The sequence below is a fragment of the Akebia trifoliata genome, chromosome 1 (assembly GCF_017979445.1).
Source record: "Akebia trifoliata isolate Shusen 1 chromosome 1, ASM1797944v1, whole genome shotgun sequence".
NCBI lineage: Eukaryota > Viridiplantae > Streptophyta > Magnoliopsida > Ranunculales > Lardizabalaceae > Akebia > Akebia trifoliata.
In genome coordinates this window covers 9,880,074-9,898,772 of record NC_141375.1, presented here as the reverse complement: position 1 = coordinate 9,898,772, position 18,699 = coordinate 9,880,074, and the positions used below count along the sequence as shown (strand labels likewise).

The 18,699-nt window shown below is 35.9% G+C and overlaps 1 protein-coding gene across 1 annotated transcript; it reads right to left on the bottom strand.

Moving 5' to 3' along the window:
* Window positions 1-5,656: 5,656 nt before the first annotated feature.
* LOC147410668 (uncharacterized) lies at window positions 5,657-17,104 on the bottom strand. The gene is made up of 8 exons (XM_086438231.1): window positions 16,750-17,104; window positions 16,266-16,398; window positions 13,665-13,768; window positions 10,258-10,429; window positions 9,966-10,106; window positions 9,631-9,859; window positions 6,553-9,398; window positions 5,657-6,112 (listed from the first exon to the last, which is right to left on the bottom strand). Exons 1-7 carry the CDS (start codon window positions 16,779-16,781, stop codon window positions 6,553-6,555), a joined length of 3,657 nt encoding a protein of 1,218 aa, XP_086294357.1. The 5' UTR covers window positions 16,782-17,104; the 3' UTR covers window positions 5,657-6,112.
* Between the last annotated feature and the right edge of the window lie 1,595 nt (window positions 17,105-18,699).

Genomic DNA, 18,699 nt, shown 5'->3' with positions numbered 1-18,699 from the left:
GCCCTAAATGATAAAAACTATTCATTTAAACATTTTTTAGGCCTTAAAATCCAAAACAAAAAAAAAGGCCCAGGAGAAAAGTTGTCAAGAGTGACATAAGAGACGAAATGAATAAAAAGAAGAAAAAAAATTTGGTTCGTATTGCAAGTACAGACCAGGATATTTTATGCTGGTCTGTACTTGAAACACGGACCAGTACGACTATTTTCTATCAAAATTTTCTTCATTTTTTAAAGTTTGTTGGTCTAAACTTAAGGCATATGACCTTTGATTTTTGGCTTGAGCCAATAAAAAAAAATTTTCTTTTTCTTTTTGATGATATGCACAACTAAAAAAAAATAAAGATTTTCCCCTCTTACTTAGGGGAATAAGCAAAGGAAAAAAAACACACATACGACTATACACATTTGCTTTTGTGGGCTTACATATTGGGCTTCAAGGGCCGAAAACAACTTAAACAAATACAACTTTGTTTCGGGGGTCAATACGTACTTGAGAACTTGTGTCCTAAATCATTTAATCGGGCACATGTATGCGGCTAATAGGTGGGTTGTGGTTACTTGATCTTCAAACCTTGATACATACCGAAGTACGCATGTCGTAAATTGGTGATTGGACTTGATATTTTCATCCCCGACACTTGAAATAACGATCTCAAATCATAGAACTACTAAGCATTGGGATTTGATATTTTTTAGGGTGCGGTGATTTGTGTCATGGGCTATGCTCGCAAGTGCTCGTGCATTCTTTTTTTTTTCCTCGATTCCTTTACAAATACGTAATGAAAGAAAAAAAAACAATTATTACAACATTTCATATGTAAATAAAAACACAAATAAAAATAATATTTTTTTGTTATTTTTCCAAAAATGACCAAGTTGACGTGAGGGTTGAATCTAATGTCCCCAGTGGATTCATCAGTTGTAGACGCGTGATTTTTGATTTTCAAAGATTACTACTTTTACAAAGATTTGGAGTCGCCACCATTCATTTTTGTAAAAAGGTGTGAATAGTCACTTGATGTACATTTTTACAAAAAAGTGTCATTTTTGATGTTTAGTGACTTTTGTATGGATAAGATATCAATCCACCTAAGATCGAGGTAAGCGGTCCGATTAAAAAAAAGGGAAGGTGTTAAGCACCCCTTTCTTTCCACCAAGTGGTGGTAACCTCAAAGTAAAGAAATAAAATAAAAGTGTTACATGTTTAATGACTTATACCCTAAGAAGGGATTTGCTTTTAGCTCGGATTATAGAATCATCTCATTAAAAGAGATAGGTGAGGGAAAAGTAGAAAAGGAGTATGGGAATGAGAGAGAGAGAGAGAGAGAGAGAAGGGGGTGTGCTATCTTTTGACCTACCTTGAGACCTTAACTTGATTATTCTTTCATTCCTTCTTCTTGTTATATGCTTTCTTGAGTCCTTAGTAGAATTAGGAGAATATTTTTTTAAGATTAATGTGAGAGTATGAAAATGAAGTAGAATAGAGTTGAATGAAGAATTTTTTAGTCTTAGACTTGGTACCCATTTTGAAAAGTGAGGGGGTATTCATAGGTATTGAGGATTGTTTTTGAGGATATGATAGGGTGAAAAGATAGTAGAGTAGAGAATGACATGAGTTTTGAAAGTGACGGGTGTGAAATTTAGAGTGGAGATAAGGATATTTGTAGAATGGAAGAAAATTGATAGTTTTTTATCCAAATGATTTGGATCCTCTCCAACCCATTTGGGTTGAGTATTTGGTGAGGTGAAATGATATGGTATTTGGTTGAAAGAATGTGGTTGAGTGTTAGGTGGGATGAAGGGGTGTGATGTTTGATTAAAAAAATGGATTGTGAAAGGAGTTAGGTGATTAGATTTTTGGGATTGTGACAAGTGTAAAGATAGTATGGAGATGAAGTGTTTATGTGAGTTGATTTGAGGAAAGAGGTGTGGGGATGACTTGTGAAAATGGATTGATGGTGAATGATGAAGGGATGTGTGGGTTGGTAATTGTATTAGAGAAAGGTGATGGGTTAGGTTTATGACATGGAGTGTGAGTGGTAGTTTTGTTGGAGAAAAATAATGGGTTTGGTGGGGTAGAATCATTTTTTTAGGAGGTGAATTGTGGTGTGGATAAGTGTCCATTTGATGAAAAAAAAAAGTTGATTCGTTAATGTGGATAATGATTTTTGGATTAAAGATATGAATATGGATGTGGGTTTGAATAGAGATAAGCTTTGACAAGTTGGGTTTTAGGATTTTGGGAAGGTTTAAGTTGTTGGTTTTGTTCATTTTAGGGTGGGGCTTAATGAGTTTAAAAGTAAGTGAGTTTTAAGATTTGAGTTGTATGGGTTTAACGTTAAGGTAGGTTAGGTGAGGTGAAAATGATTTTTTAGGAAATTAAGGGTCGATGGGCTTTAAGTGAGCTTAGGGTATTTTTGGATTCGAGAATGGAGCGGTGAAAAATAGAGAAGGTGGGGAGTGCGTAGAGTCTTATTGTGGGTTTATGAGACCTTTGTAGGTTTTATGAACCTTCAATCGCTCGAAATGCCATGTTTAGACCAATTGGGTTTTTTAGGCCTGTGACGAGATTTATTGAAAAAGTTGATATTTTTAAATTCTTTCGAGTAGGGGTCTGTTCAAATTGGGGTGTCTACAATCTCTTCCATTAAGTTATAGTTTCTTGGGACCCACGTTTTTCATTTATTCTTCACCTCCCTAACTTTACTATATATATATATATATATATATATATCCATTTTATTATTTTTTATCTTTTACCCATTTGATTTCAATTTTTTTTTAAAAATAATAATACCTTTCTAACTTTATTTTTTTTCTTTTACCCTCATAACTCAAGAGAGGATGCCTGTGCTTATGGCATGGGTGAACTCTAGTATATCTATATATATCCTTCAAGAGAGTTTATATTGACACCCCATCTTTTATCAATCTCAATCATTTTTCATTTTAACTAGAATGTAATAAGTAAAAGTTGGTGTGCATCTTCTATAATCTTATTAGGATTTGCTTTGATTAAAAAATTGGAGATTTTCCAATTTGATTAAGAAAAACAAAAGAAATGTGTTAAAGGGGAATTGGAGTTTAGAAATACTATTAGAGGTGGGATGGGTAAAAAAATATAGACCTGAGTTGGGGTTGAGGCAAGTTTGGGGTGAACATTATTAATCGAGGCTAGAGTCGTCGGAGCTGAGTTAAGCTAAACTCGACCTAAACCTTTGACATAGGTAAAAGTTGTAGTTGTAAATAGTACTTCTTCAATTCTTCAATTGGGTATATGTGTTTTTCCATGAAATCCCCGTAGTACCACTTTCGATTCTTTGGAATATTTTTCAAGAAAATATATCTTATTTTTTTCACAAGAAATGGATTGCCTTGGAAAATATGACGAAAAAAGAACAAAAAAAAAGGCATTTCAAGGTGGTTGTACCGAACCTTCGATACCGATACCAGTTTCCACGAAGGTTGACACTCACTGTAGCCGCCCATTATCAGCCGTGGAATTCAATCTAATATTTGATGGGACCCACATATTCTCCAACGATTGGAGCGATGATGTCAACCATTGAATTGAGTGGATCCAAACCTGTACCGAAGCCAACTAGGGATTTAAATGGGTCAACTCAGATCGGATTGGTACCACAATAGACTATACGTGTCATTTTAATCTCCAGACCCGTATATAATATGTGGTGTTTCAGATCTGATCCAAAACGGAACCCGATCCAAAAAATTATCCAATCATGTCTTCATCGGATCTTGAGTTATTAAATTGGCTTGGATCTGATCTGATCTATTGACAGCCTTGGTGAAATTTGAAGAAGATGCAAGCAAAAGTAAAAAACGGATGATTTTATTAAATATTTGAGAATATTTATTTACACAAAATGTTGAAAGGAAACAAAGCATTTACTATGATTCTCACAAGTCTGACATAGGATGTGCACATGATCATAAATGTATTTTCTCGTAATACGAGAAAAAATCATCTATGATTATATATGCATATCCATGTCAGAATTGTAAATATCACAATAAATACTTTGTGTCATCCCAACACGACTTTTTATTTGCAGTCCTTGACTGCATTCTTCTTGAGAGATTAACAGAAATGAAAGTAAGCATATCAACAACCAATGTCCTTTTTTTTCAATTTTTTTTTTTTTCAATAATCTCCCTACCATAAAAAAAAAATTTCCTTCATCTTTCAACTAGGGATTCTATTACTTAATTTCAACTCTAAAGAGTAATATAGAACCTTTGGGAAAGTTGGGGTCTTTTTCACAAGAGGTTTAATCATAGTTTTAAAACTCGAGAAACTTGAATGTCCAACAAGACGAGACGGGTCGAGTCAAGTCAAGTCAAAAGTCGGGAGTCAACTCAGCCCACTCTAATTAAATATTTAATAACTTAGAAGTACTCTAGGACTCTTTGCCTTTGAATTAACCATTTAACAACTCTGGTAAATTGCCTTTGCTTTTTCTCTCTAAAACCAATCATCTAAAGATCTATCTTTTCTCTTCAACCTTGAGATCTATATCATATATCCTTTCTAACTCAAAAACATAATAGGACATTTTGGAAGTACAAGAAGATGGATATTTTGAGCACCGAAGGGTTTTCCAGAAGAGTTTCAAGTCGATGGATTGGAGACAATGTTGAATTTGTTTAAAAACCTTGAAGAAGATGGTTTTTATGCATTAGAATAATCAAAGGTGTTATTTTCAATGTTGAAGATGAAGGTGAACATGTTAAAGAGCTTGAAAATGATGGATTTTTAATTAGAAAAATCAAAGATTTTCTTCAAGAGATCAAAAACAATAAATTGAGGATAAAGTTGAATAGATTAAAGAGTTTGAAGGGTGGATTTTTGCAAGAAAAATCTAGGGACTGTGGAAGAATCATATGATAATTTGACTTACCCACGTGGCATACTCAATCGACACCCCTGAGGTGACAGGCTCGAGAATCGTAAATCTGCTCTCCTCGGGATACAGAACTACGATTTCCCTTAAAAAGGAGTACATTTGTAAACTTTTAAAAATAAATGAAAAATCATAACATCAAGATATTAGCATCAAATTTCATATTCCTACATTTAGAAATCATCAAATTCTATTATGTATCAAATCCCACATTTAAAAAAAAAAAAAAGAGCGTTCAGATTTTTTTTGAAAAAAACTTGTTTAAAACATAAAAAACGTGACTTAAAAAAATCACCTTTATTAACATTTTAATTGTCAAAGTTACAAGATGCCTTTTTTTTTTTTTTTTTCCAACAAAAAACAGCGTTGTTTTGTTACTATGCTCCAAAAGATACTTAAAAACCAGCAGGTATTTCAGTATGAAAAAAAAGGCTTTTTGTCAAGTTGAAAACAAAACAGAGCAGACAAATAAAGCTCTCCATGTACTTGATCACCGTAAGGAGATTCAACAACATCGAGTAAATTAGATAAAGATCAATAAATTTTGTCTTAGAGACACTAGACAAAGCCCACATGTGGCCTCATGGCACATGCCAACCCATGGCTCATACCACAAGTATGGCATGACATGCACGTAACTTTCTCAAGTTCCTCTCCTAGGCAGATGTGGGATAAATTTCCAAAGAAACAAGATGAAAGCAAAAAATGTCCGTTAAACCATGATAAATAGATTATCATAACCAAGAAATTTCCATTCATTTTAAAAGTTAATGTTCTTAAACAAATACATAAACCTCTAACTCACACTCCCTACTCCTAACTAATGATATCGCCCAATACATCTTCAAAATAGGATCCCACAACACACCACACCAGGTCCATATGATCCCGGATAAACCCCCCAAAAATCAGAGTCTACATAAAAAAAATTGGTATAACTTCATAACTCACCACCTTTTGGCTCCTAGATAACACTAATTGAAAATGGGATTGAGAAGATCCTCAGCTCTATATAAGCGTTAACAGTTTGCTGGTTAAATTGGCAAGAAATACAAAAATGTCTTATCAGGTGGACAGGACAGGCAGTAGGATCTTAACATTTCAATCAACAGCCAAAACCATATAATTCGGTTGTATTTAATTGAAGCAGACTGAAACTGAGGTCAATATGACTTCAGGCAACACCTGTTCAATAGACAGCAACTAGTTTAACAATCAGGATTAATTGGTATTAGGGACACCTATTATGCATGATCTACCAAGTGTGTTGTTAAGATGTCAGGTTCTTCTTACATGCATATTCCCTAAAACAAAATGAAAAGCACATTACACGAGGGGTGATCAAATAGGAATGTAAGGAATATTGAATTCTATTCAATGTAACTTTGAATTTAAAAAAAGATAATGCAGATATGTGAAGCAAGTGACAACAAACGAAACTGTGGACTCAATCGCACACACGATACACTATGTTTCTATCACTGTCGTTGATTGGCAGACTACGGAGAACTACAAACATTTTCATATTAACAAGGATTGGTTTCTTATTCTCAGATCAATCATCTGATTATTGCCACTGGCCCAATAAAAGAATACCCAAGCTGAAATTTAGAGAAAAAATTTACCTAGGATGACCGGTGATTAGATCGGAGAGACTCGAAGTGAGCAGCAAAAGTTTCATAGTCTGGAAGCTTTGGATGAACGTGAGAAACTTTCTTGGGCGAGTCCTCTTTCAGATCTGATTTTAACTCTCTCAAACTTGACGGCTTTGGAGTGTCAGTACTCCCTGAAGGTACACTCTTAGTCGGAGGATTAAATGGCTGTTCCACAGATGAATTCAGTTGAGATGACTTGAAACTTGACTCGTACGCAGAAACTTTGGGTTGTTCTGTAGGCATAGAAGGTTTCCGTTCAACTGGCCTTTTAGTTTTTGGCAACTTAGATTTCACACTTTCCTTCTGCTCTGAGACTTGAGGTTGCGGTGTTGTAGGGTTAAAAGATTGTCGTTCAACCGATGTACTTGTTTTTTTCCACTTGTTCTCTTCACTTCCAGAGCTTACCACTTGGGCCGGTGGCTTTGAAGAAGTTTCAGTTTCATAAGAAACTTGTGGAGAGAGTTTCATCTTGGGTCCGCTTGCTAAATTCAAAAGGCTGCTCGCACCAGGCTCTGCTGGTGAACCCCTTGTCCTGCGAGAAAGTCTTTCACCTTTATAGGCTCTGCTGCGAACAGTTTGCTGTGGCGTTACTTCAGCATCATCACTATCTGAATCTAATATTGTTCTTCCTTTGCTTGAGCTAAATTCTTTAGGAATTTTCAAATTTTCACCTTTATAGACCCGGCTGCCAATAGTTTGTCGTGGGATTAAGTCAGCATCATCACTATCTGAATCAGATGCTGTTTTTACTTTTCTTGAACTAAATTCTTCAGAAAATTTCAAGGTTGGTTTCTGATACTGCGCTTTAAAACTTGTCGAAGACTTGACCACAGGGGACACCACTGGTTGCTCAATAACTGTAGGAGTATCTTCTGCTGCTTTCTTTGTGGATAGCTGTGAAGTATCACCTTCACCTGAAGGGCTCCTAGTATAAGGTGGACGGACAAATGCCTTGTTACGGAAACCACCTGTCAATCTTTTCAAGTTCAACTCCTGCCCAGTTTCGGAGCTCATGTGATCTGAAAATTCAGAAACTTTTTCAGAATCTGGTGACCCCGATGCCCTAAAATCATCTTTAGCTTTGATTTCCATGGCTGATGAACGCCTTGAAGATTGCAGAGGTTGTTGCTTCTCTTCAATCTCTGGATGATAAAATGGTTCATGGTCCAAACCATCCGAGTTCCTTGGGGATCTTGAATGTCTTGGATACAGCTTAGTAGCGGGCAAGTCACCCTGGTTATATTTCTTCAAAGATTCTCCTCCAACCTCTAGTTTAGTCTCTTCATTTCTCTTGATGTGTGCAGACTCGGATTCTGAATCATCGGAAGAGGAATTCAACCAAGGCTTTCTATTCCTTCCTGTGGCTCCCCTTTTTGTGGAAACATTCAGTTTTGTTTCTTGGTTCCCCATTGAGGGTGAAACCCCAGATTCCGAATCATCGGGAGAGGAATGTAACCAAGGATTTCCATCCATTCTCGTGGCTTCCTTTTCAGTTAAGGATGATTTCATTGACCCATGAACCCTATCAATCAGGGTTGATGGACTTCCAACATTCACTTGTGTTTCTTGGTTTCTCTCAGGGCATACGTCCCCAGATTTTGAATCATCATGAGAGGAATGCAACCAAGGATCCCTGTAGGCTTCTATGGACTCCTTTCTCGTGAAGGAGGATTTCATTGACCCATGTCCGCTCTCTCCTGGGCTTCTTGTGAAAACACTCTCCTCATGTGACTGAATGCTAGACTCTGTTCTTCCATAGAGTTTAAAATTTTCCTTCTCATCTTCACTCTCAGAAATTGGACCATCTGACTCGTCAAAAGCTGCAGGTAACAAGTCATCTCCTTTTGAAGAAACCTCAAGAGGGGAGGGTGATTTTCTAACTGGTGATGGGGCATATGAATCCACTTCATGTCTATCAAACTCACCCTCGATACCAAAATTACTTTCTTTGTCTGAAACATAATCATCAAAAACTACAGCAGAAGAATCTTTGAAGCTTGGTTGATTGGTAGGCACATTCCCATAACTAGTATCAATGAAAGAATGCTCACCACTATCATTCCCATACTTCCAGAGATCAGGATTTGAATTGATTACATCATCATCATCAGTGCTTGCATGAGAATGAGAGGAGGCAGACTTGCTGGATTGTTTTTTAATGCTCCCATCCCCTGAATGGTCAGATTTCTCAGTTTCCTTACCGCGCTGGTGCTTGACAGATTTTACCTCAGATTGATTAGATTGTTTCTTGAAACTTGTATCGCCAAGAAAGTCACCCTTCTCAGGTTTCTTGGTGTGCCAATTGGGATTAATGGCTTCCGCCTCAGATGAGCTCTTTTGATATCTATCTGTGTTTGGGAGACCAGTGACCAATATATCATCATCAGTGGAAGCCATACTGGACTGTCTAGATCTTCGCTTAATACTATCATAACCATCATGCATGCTTCCAGCGACTCCCTGTAGGTTCTCACTCTCATTCCTCTCTCTCTGTTGATTCTGAGAACTTGGATTTATGTCATATGAGGAACATTTCTGTGAATTATGCACCATCTTCACCGAATCCTTGGAAGAACGTTCATCTCTTCGATCATAAACTGGGGAGTCATGCGATTCCGATGAATATTGCCTAGTAATATTTGCATAACTAGAGAGTTCTGCAGCAGCCCTAGCAGCAATACTTGCTCTTTCAGCAGATTCAGCTGCTGCCCGTGCAGCAGAGGTTGCATCCTTGAATTCCATATTCCAATTTTGTCTATTTGACGAAAAAGAATTGCTATGAGAACTCCCAAAATTCCTTCCCTTAGATTCATTTTCTGTACAACAGACAAAAGAGCCCGTGAAGTATTGTGAGAACTAGATGGATAATGTGATTAAACATAAAGCAAGTAACTAATCGTAGAATAAGATCAGGCCCTAGACCCATAGCTCAGTTTGTTTGACACATTGCAAAGCAACTTTGAGTTCATGGGTTCAAGTCCAGCTTACCCATCAAAAAAAAAAAAAAAAAAATCATAATAAGATCATGATATAATAATTTTCACATACCTGAAGATCTTGATTCTGATCGGGAAATGGTAGGCTGTGTCAGCTGTGTCATCTTAGGAGTACTAGTATCTGTAGTACCAAAAGCTGGGGAACTCTGTGACGATCCCGTTAAATCTTTCTGAGATAGATATATAGATGATTCGTACTTTTGACCATGGGTGGGTGGAAGCTGGACATTGTGGTGTTCCACAGGCATTTTACTAGCACTCTCAAATGCAATCGGTCCACTCTGCTCGATTACATGTTCACAATATAAATATTATTCAACAACTCTTACAAATTTACAATGAAAATCCATGCAACAAATGGTAGGAATTTTTATTCATTTTTCATACCAGCAGGTCCTCAGGAGGCTTCAGTTCTTTCTCTCCAAATGCCTCGGCATCCCATTTGACATTATGCTCTTGGGCAATTTCAGTCAAGATCTTGATTTTGGTTTGACCATCAGGTGCTCTTGCAGATAACTTCTCAATCATCTGAAATTAACAAAGTAAAACCATGATAAGAAGCAATGCTAGAAAATAGTAAAATTTTAATTCATGATATCAAAATTGATCATTAGCAACTGTTACATAATCATTTCAAGTTCAATTAACAAGGAGTGCTGCAAAAACTTTAGAAACTCACTGTACGATTAACACCACATTCTGGACGTATCTCAAGAGCTGAAGTAATGAACTCTTTCCCATATTTTGCTGTGAAATGTTTACGAACATCCAAGAGTTCAGGTACATCTGCACATCTTGGGGATGCAAATATTACACTAGAAATTGCTTCTTTCAAGTCAATGGGGCAGTTTCTGGAGACAATATGAGAGAATATCAGTAAAAGTTTCCAAACAAAAACTGCTGTTAGAAGGAGAGGTTTAAGTTTAGGGCAAGTCCAAAAACAATGTTTAGAGAACATTACTTTCTCAAAATGGAGAACAAGCAGGTAGAGGCATCAAAAAGTAAATGAATACAACATGGAAGCATGTGGACTACAACAACTACTTCACCTCCACAATCCCCCCCCCCCCCCCCCCCCCACCCAACACACACACAAAAAATCCCTCTCAAGACAGTCCTGATCCATTCAGCTAAGAATTGAAGTACTGACATTGCCATTGTTGAGTTTAGTTCATTGCCAATTGGTTTTGAGTAAGACCCCGAAATTTATCATGTCAGTGCGGGCCTCTCTCCTCCATGTCACCCAATTCATATCTCCACATGCTTTGGCACAGTCTGGCCCACACGTGCGGGGGCATGTTGAGTTTAGTCCTACATCGGACACTTAGTGTCTCCCTCCTTATAAGCTCCTAGGCCTCTCCACTCATCGCCAATTGGTTTTGAGTTGGACCCCCAAATCTGTCACAGTATCAGAGTGCTGGTTCATATAGGTCATGGGTTTGAATCTTTCCTCCCTTATGGGTGAGGGGGAGTATTGAGTGTATATTTTCCTCCACTCTCGAGTGAGTCATACTCCAGTTAAGCCTCCTAACCCTCTTATATATTCATAGTTCTCCTCTTCTCCAATAGATCGGTCTTTTGAAGTAGTTAGTTGGTTAACATGGTATCAGAGCGAGCCTCTCTCCTTGACGTACCCCAATTCATATCTTCACATGCTTTGGCCTAGTCCGGCCCACATGTGCGGGGGCGTGTTGAGTTTAGTCCCACATTGGACACAAATTGCCTTGTCTTTCTCCTTATAAGCTCCTAGGTCTCTCCAATCATAGCCAATTGGTTTTGAGTTGACCTCTAAATTTATCATGGTATCAGAGCAGGCCTTTCTCTCCTCCACGTCACCCAGTTCATATCTTCACGTGCTTTGGCCCAATTCGGCCCACATGTGCGGGGCGTGTTGAGTTTAGTCCTACATCAAACACTCATTGCCTTGTTTCTCTCCTTATAAACTCTTGGGCCTCTCCACTCATTGCCAATTGGTTTTGAGTTAACCCCCAAATTTATCAACTATAACATCCATTTTGAAGTGTACTAGTAGCATAGGTCCCATGTATCCTCATTTTATGATATTTGATAACAAGTTGGATTCACATTTCAGGAAAGTACTTTTTACATGTTCATGGCATGAATCACCTTGAAGGTTTCCCATGGCAGCAATCAACAAAATGAAGCTTTTTGAACCCAACTTCAAATAAAGCTTTTGAAGTGCCTACTTAACAAAAAAAAAACGTCTTCTTTTTTTTACCAATTCATCTTTTTTGAGAAACAAAAAGTAAAAGAACATAATTTTATAGATAAAAAAGAATAAAACATGAATACAATGAAGGAACTTATTTATCTTTTCATAGTCAAAGAAGAAAAATGAATCATCCATTTCATTAATGATATGTATCACTTTTTATGTTACCAGTATGACAAGAGGAGAATGAATCAATTAATATTATCAAAAACCTAATTTAGCAAATTAAATTAATTTCTTTACATTAGGTATTATAAAAGGTAGAATAACTACAATAAACACCACATTACAACTGTTAAAAAGTTAAATTTTTTTAGCTTCTCTAACAAGGTGAAGGGGACATCAAAGCTTGAAGAGTTGATTTTATTTAGTTTTCTATTTTAGGACTTTTTTTTTATGTTTTTGGGGTTTATTTTCATGTTTTATTGGTTCATGATCTTAGTATAATATTTAGGTGTAGTTTGGTAACTTTATGTCTTTTATTTAAGTTTATTAGGATTGAAAATTTAAGAGAGGAAGTTATGAAATTAGGTTATTTATTTGGTTTTTTAGTTTTATTAAGACTCTTGGTTGATTTTCTTTATTTATAGATTGTATTAGTTTATTGACAAAGAATGAATGGAATAAACAAAATTACAATTATTGTTTGGATTTGGTGAATTCAACGTGGTTGAAGCCATGGGAATCATGGGGTAATTCCAAGGTGTATTTATATATCATTTTTTTTCTTTAATCTTTTTCTTATCTTCTATCATCTTCTTCAATCCGTCTTTTCTACAATTTATTTATTTATTTGTGAGAGATCAAGAACCCTTTAATCCTTTCAAGGAACCAATCCATAAACTTTGTTTTCTTGATTTTTCAAGAAATCTTGAATTCTTGATTCTTGAAACCTACAAACCTTAACTCTTAATACTTTCCATATTTCCTTAACCTTTAATCATTATCCTATAAACCTTAACCTTTCTTCTTTCCTTTAACCATTATCCAACCCCAACCAAAATATCACAATTTACAAAACTTTGCATTTTACATCTCAATAGCCAATTGGGATTTTGTAAACATTTTTCGCCCAAATCCTTAATCCAAATCCAAATCCCAAATAAGACCCCCTAACCAACCCCTAAATTACATCTTTCCTCACCGTCTTGCATCATAAGGACTTATCCCTAAGATTTGGGATCAGCTAAATGAATCTTGTTCCTCCATTCTATCCAAAGACAAGTCTTTTGTTGAAAAAAATAAATTCATCTTCTCTAAGCATTCCACATAAAGTATCATTATCCATCAAAATTTTCATCTTGCTGATATGCTGAAAAATACCATTATTTTAAATTATTTCAATGATTCCAATGGTAGAGTTAACCAGATTGTGGGGATTCCATCCACTATCCAATCTGCTCGCACAATAATAGCTTAACTAATGATCACACTGGCCAAAATTGGCCAAATCCCATCAGGATAGGCAGTTTGGTTTAACGATATTTTGTTTCTTTTCTTATTCTTATTTTGTGTGTGTGCGTATGCAAATATTCTCAAGCCATGCTTTTTCAAAAAGCATATTAAACCGTTGCTGAGCATTCTCTATAATGAATTATAACTTAAGATGAGAAAAACAAAGATTATGAATTAACAGTGCAACCTGCCCCCCCTCTTTCCCTAAATATGTCTTCTCAACAGCATAGGCTGGTTGAATTGGCATTCTACAAAGAAAGATATATATTCATTATATGCAAAAGAAGGAACAGTTGCATTGAAGTTCAATCACTTAGATGAATGAATATCAGCACAAACTTTAAATGTTTAAACGGGGAATATAGTGGAAACTAGTCAAGACCAATGTGTATACATACTTTTGTGACTCAATAATTGGCAATCGTGCCACGATAAGCTCACAATATATATCAACAAGATCATAAGCTGCCACCATCTTCTCCTCCCTCACTACATGTTCAACCTGAAATGGAACAAAAAATATCATTTCTGCAATGAGGTTTGATTATTCTTTAACTAAAACAGCCTGTAATATGTAGCCACAAAATTCTCTGAATTTTTCAAAAATTTCTTAAAATTCTCCAAATTAGAGTTAGCCGATTAATTCGATCAACTAATCGACAATCCCTCAATTAATCATGGAATATGATAACATTTTTTACCCTTCACCTCCAAAATTTTGATTTTTACAGAAGATAGGATTTAGAGAGAGGTTAAAGATGATAGGTTTAGGTAAGAAATCCAATAAGATATTTTTTTATAATCCCTGAAATTTTGCCGATTTTTCTACGAAACTTTACCGAATCTATCGAAATTGAAGCCTCACGGAATAATTATCGAATCCGAACTTTGTTACTATGCTGTAATAGACCATACGCTTTCAAAATTATCAATTACCTTACATCAAGACTATATATCATGAATGTTTCATATCAGTATCACAAATTGGTCCTTATCATAAATCCACTTGATGTGAAACAGCCTATCAGATGGAATTATGCAGCAAAAATATAAAATTACCTGTTTATATAAAAGCATGTGCCACATAATAAGTTGTCCATATAAAAAATACAAAGGAGAACATGGACAACAAAAGTAAGTCTTATTATTTCCCAAAATACAAGACATGGGCACAAGCAACATTCGAGCTTGCTGAGATGGTTTGGCATATTCAACAAAGCCAATTACTAACCAGATTTGAAGAAATATTTAAGTTGAAGGGTCCTAAAAGAATAAGAGGGAACCCAAATGAATGTGGATGGAGGTAGTGAAAGCATATATATAACCACTTTCAATAATAAAAAACTTGGTTTTGGACAGGGTGGAATGGAGGAATAGGATTCGGTTAGCAGACCCCAATCTTTTAAGTGCTTTTTTTTTGGAAGATATACAAGTGTCTTCTTCATTTTGAAATGTGTCTCAAAGGACATATGATAATCAACTTTATTGCGAATTTTAAGACAAATTACTTACTCTAATTAAGTTTCTTATACGAAGTCCAGGGAAACTAATAGAAACTACACTAAATAGAGTAGAAATTTCTTACAGTACGTAATAAAGAAGTCATCAGATTGTAAGCATGCGCTAGTTAAGGATGGATTAACTACTCATGTTCAAGGAGAGGTCCTCTGTGTTTGTTATTTGCAAATGATTTAGTGTTGGCACATGAAAACAAGAAGGAAGTAAATTTCAAACAAGAACTACAGAGGAATACATTAAGAACTAAAGGTTTTAAGATAAATAAGACCAATACAAAATACATAACTTGCAAATTAAAATTAAGACATTTTCTTTTGGAATGAAACACTATCAATATTGAAGGACAATCAATATCCAAAAGAGACTACTTCCATTATCTGAGGTCAGTTATATATAAAGATGAAGAATTTGTGAAGATGTGACCCATAGAACTAGTGCTAGGTAGATGAAGGCAAGGCACACTATGGAAGTGTTGCATGATCAACTTTTACTTGTCAAACCAAAGAGAAAATTTTACAAGGAAAAAAGTAAGACCAAGATTTTATGATGGAGCTCAATGTTGGGTTGTCAAGAAACATATTCATAGAATGAGCGTATAAAAAATGAGGGTACAGAAATTGATGAGCAGTAAGAGTAGGAGAAACAAAATCATAAATGAGTATAATCCAATATGAGATAAAGTAGGGAAAAGTTTTTTAGATGTTTATGTGTGTACAAAGAAGGCCAAAAAAAAATGCCCATGTGAAAGAGCGATATAATAAAAGTCTAGGGCTCTAAAAAGACGAAGATGACCAAAACCAATAGGGATGACAATAATAATAAACAATATGAAGGAACATGCCTTGACTGAAGATATGATTCATGGTAGACTCAAATGAAAAAATAGTATTCATGTCGTCAACCTCAATAATATGAATAAGGTTTAGATAAGGGCGATCTAGATAATGATCAGGCTTTGGTAACACTTCTGAAATCTAAAGTCTGCAAACTAGAAATCAGACTTCAGAAGTTTCATCCAGCATCCCCCCATTGCTGGTTCAAAACTTCTGAATTTCAGTTCTGAAGTCTGAAATCTGAAAAGAAACAAACAGAAATGAAATTTCTGAAGTCTGAATTGTAAGGGTAGACCACCTCCATTCAGACTTTAGAAGTGTTACCAAAGATGCCATTAGAATTGCATCATTATTGTAGCACTAGGATGAACATGATATTAAAACCAAGAGATAAGTTGATGTCATCTCTAATTCACGAAATACACACTTTCACACATGATTGATACTAAATTGGATCTGATCTATTTAACATCCTAAATTACAAATCGATAAGGTACAAAAATAATGCTATCAAAACCTACTGAATTGTAACCAAAGAATATCAATATATAAAATAATAAAAAAAGATCCAAAACCTAAGCAATTAATTTCACATAAAAATAGAAAAAAATAAATAAATTTGTGTTCTAAATATCAATCAAGACATACTCGAATCATTGCAGTCTTTTCCTGGCCAGATTGAAGAAGCTGAGCTAAATCCCTCTTCATCTGCCTCAGTTGCGTTTCTCTCTTGTTCTTTAGAAGCTTCATACGAGCCACCGCAAGCTTCAAGGACGTCTTGCTGTACCATTCAACCAATTAAAAACCTTCAAATTTCATCCAGAAACCACAAACAAATCCAATTTCCAACCCATAAATAAATAAATCAATCAATAAAACCGCATGGTTCATCAAAACCTTCAAATTTCAGTCAGAAATCATAAACAAATCCAATTCACCCCCAAACAAAAGAAAAAAAAAAAGCAGAATTCAAGTGTTCAACGAAATTGATAAAAAAATAAAAGATAAAGAAAAAAATTGCATAATTTTAAGGTGTCTAAAATATTATCTGCGTATTTGAATGAAGAAATTTTCAGTTGATACAAAAGGAAAAAATACAAAATCCAGGTCGCATAGAATCGATAGAAAATACCATTTCCCGGCCTTAAAGCTCCTGTGAAGCATTTCTGATATCGAATTGTTGAAGAAATTCTGATTGTTCTTCGATCGAAGCTTGGATTTACAGAGAGATAAAACGAAAGAGAAGTTAGGGTTTTTGGATTTGTCTGAGAAAGCTATAAATTTTGTTTTATTTATTTATTTATTTATTTGTTGGAGTATGGGTAAGAAAAGGAAGAAGAAGAAAAATCGTCAGATAATAAGCTATGTTAATCGATTCGTATGGGCATTGAGAAGGTGTAAGGTCTCCTACGGATCTGACTTCGTTATTTGATTAAGAGAGAGAAGAGAAGTTTCAAAACTACTTTAAAGACGTGGTAACGAAGAAAGAGAAAAATCCCGCGGTTGACTTTGTAGAGTTATGTTTGGAAAATGCTGGAAATGACACACGGAAACACAAAGGTGACAAAAAAAAAAAAAAAAAAATGATGTGGTGGCGTATCTCGCGGAAAAGCATCTAAATGGGCCGGACTGGCCTGGCATTGACCGGATTTGGGTAGTGTTACTTGGCTTACTAAGTAAATGACCAGGCCCAAACCATTTTTAGGGCTCAGCTTGGGCTTAGAAGCTAGTCTCTTCATGCGCCCAGAGAGGCCCATCATCTTATAATTATAATTATAATTTTATTTATAATATTTTATAATTGTATTTATAATAAATAGGTGATGTATTCTTGATGTGAAGGGATAAATTCTCTAACCAATGAGATAACGACACATGTCATTAAGGAATAAGAGAGTTCACTAGGGGCATTCTTTTGACTTGTGTGTTATAGTCGCTCAGGTGGTTCACAGAGGGAAGGAACTCGGCTGAAGGTTAGGAAGATAGAGTTCCATAAGTAAAAAATACTTTGATCCCTAATTTTTTGGGATTTGAGGCATTAAATTAGAAAGGATTCCTAGTAAGGGAATCCCACACGTTTCTCATCCCAAAATAGAAAGGGGATAAGAAGGGAAAACATGCAAAATACCAACCCTCTCTCTATAAATAGAAGAGGATCCCCACATCAAAGGTATGCAATTTTTTGGCACTAAAACTCTGTTAAATTTTCTCTGCAACTAACTTAGGCATTGAAGGCTCTATGGAACAGATAAGGATTCATGGAGAGGCAGATCATTCAATCAGAAAGTGACGATCTCGAGGTGATCACAAAAATCACATCTACTATTGGCATCGCTCGTGGGAATTAAACAAAAAATATGACATCCACATGACAAACACAAGGAATAACGATCGAAGTAGTACAATAGAAACTAAAGCAGAAGGAGCAGCAGAAGTTACTGCAGGAGTTGCAGCAACTGGGGTTTTAAAAAGAAGATTAGGCTCCTACAACTCAAGGAGTACAAGGGAACCAAAATCCAATGGAAGACGTCTATAGCTTTTGCTGGCACAAGTAAGGACGAAACTACAGTAGAGTATAGAGTGACGATCAAAAGAGATCTGAGTCTTCAAAAAAGAGAACAAGAAACTGTGACAACAGAGGGCCGAAGGATCAGAGAACATAAGGGACAATGACGATGACGCTAGATGTTGAATTGGGAATCACGACCCCAAAGTTCGGTCTAAGGGAAATTAGGTCAATAACGGACAAAACATACCACCTAACCTATTAACTTTGGTGGAGGTGGAAGATTTTATGAGGCAAATGGAGGATGCCGCTATCAAAGGGGGTCAAGTCGATCGCCTTGATTGATTGTCAGGGATCTGAGAATATCACCATCCACAGAGGCGATCCAGAACTCCGATCCACCAAGGAAGTTCTACATGCTAAAGTTTGACTCTTTTAATGGAACTAAAGACCCTGTAAAGCATGTCATGCATTACAACCTGATGATATTTTATCAAGGGAATGATGCACTTACATGCAAGATATTCCCGACCACCTTGCGGTTGGCAGCTATCTCATGGTTTCAAGGTTTGCCAC

What these genes read in the sequence shown, in the direction of transcription:
- LOC147410668 (XM_086438231.1), bottom strand. Translation starts at nt 16,781, where the DNA reads ATGCTTCACAGGAGCTTTAAGGCCGGGAAATG. An exon ending in AGCTTTAAGGCCGGGAAATG is followed by an intron (nt 16,399 to 16,749) that starts GTATTTTCTATC and finishes TGAATGGTACAG; the next exon opens with CAAGACGTCCTTGAAGCTTG. An exon ending in ATCAGAATCAAGATCTTCAG is followed by an intron (nt 9,399 to 9,630) that starts GTATGTGAAAAT and finishes TCTGTTGTACAG; the next exon opens with AAAATGAATCTAAGGGAAGG.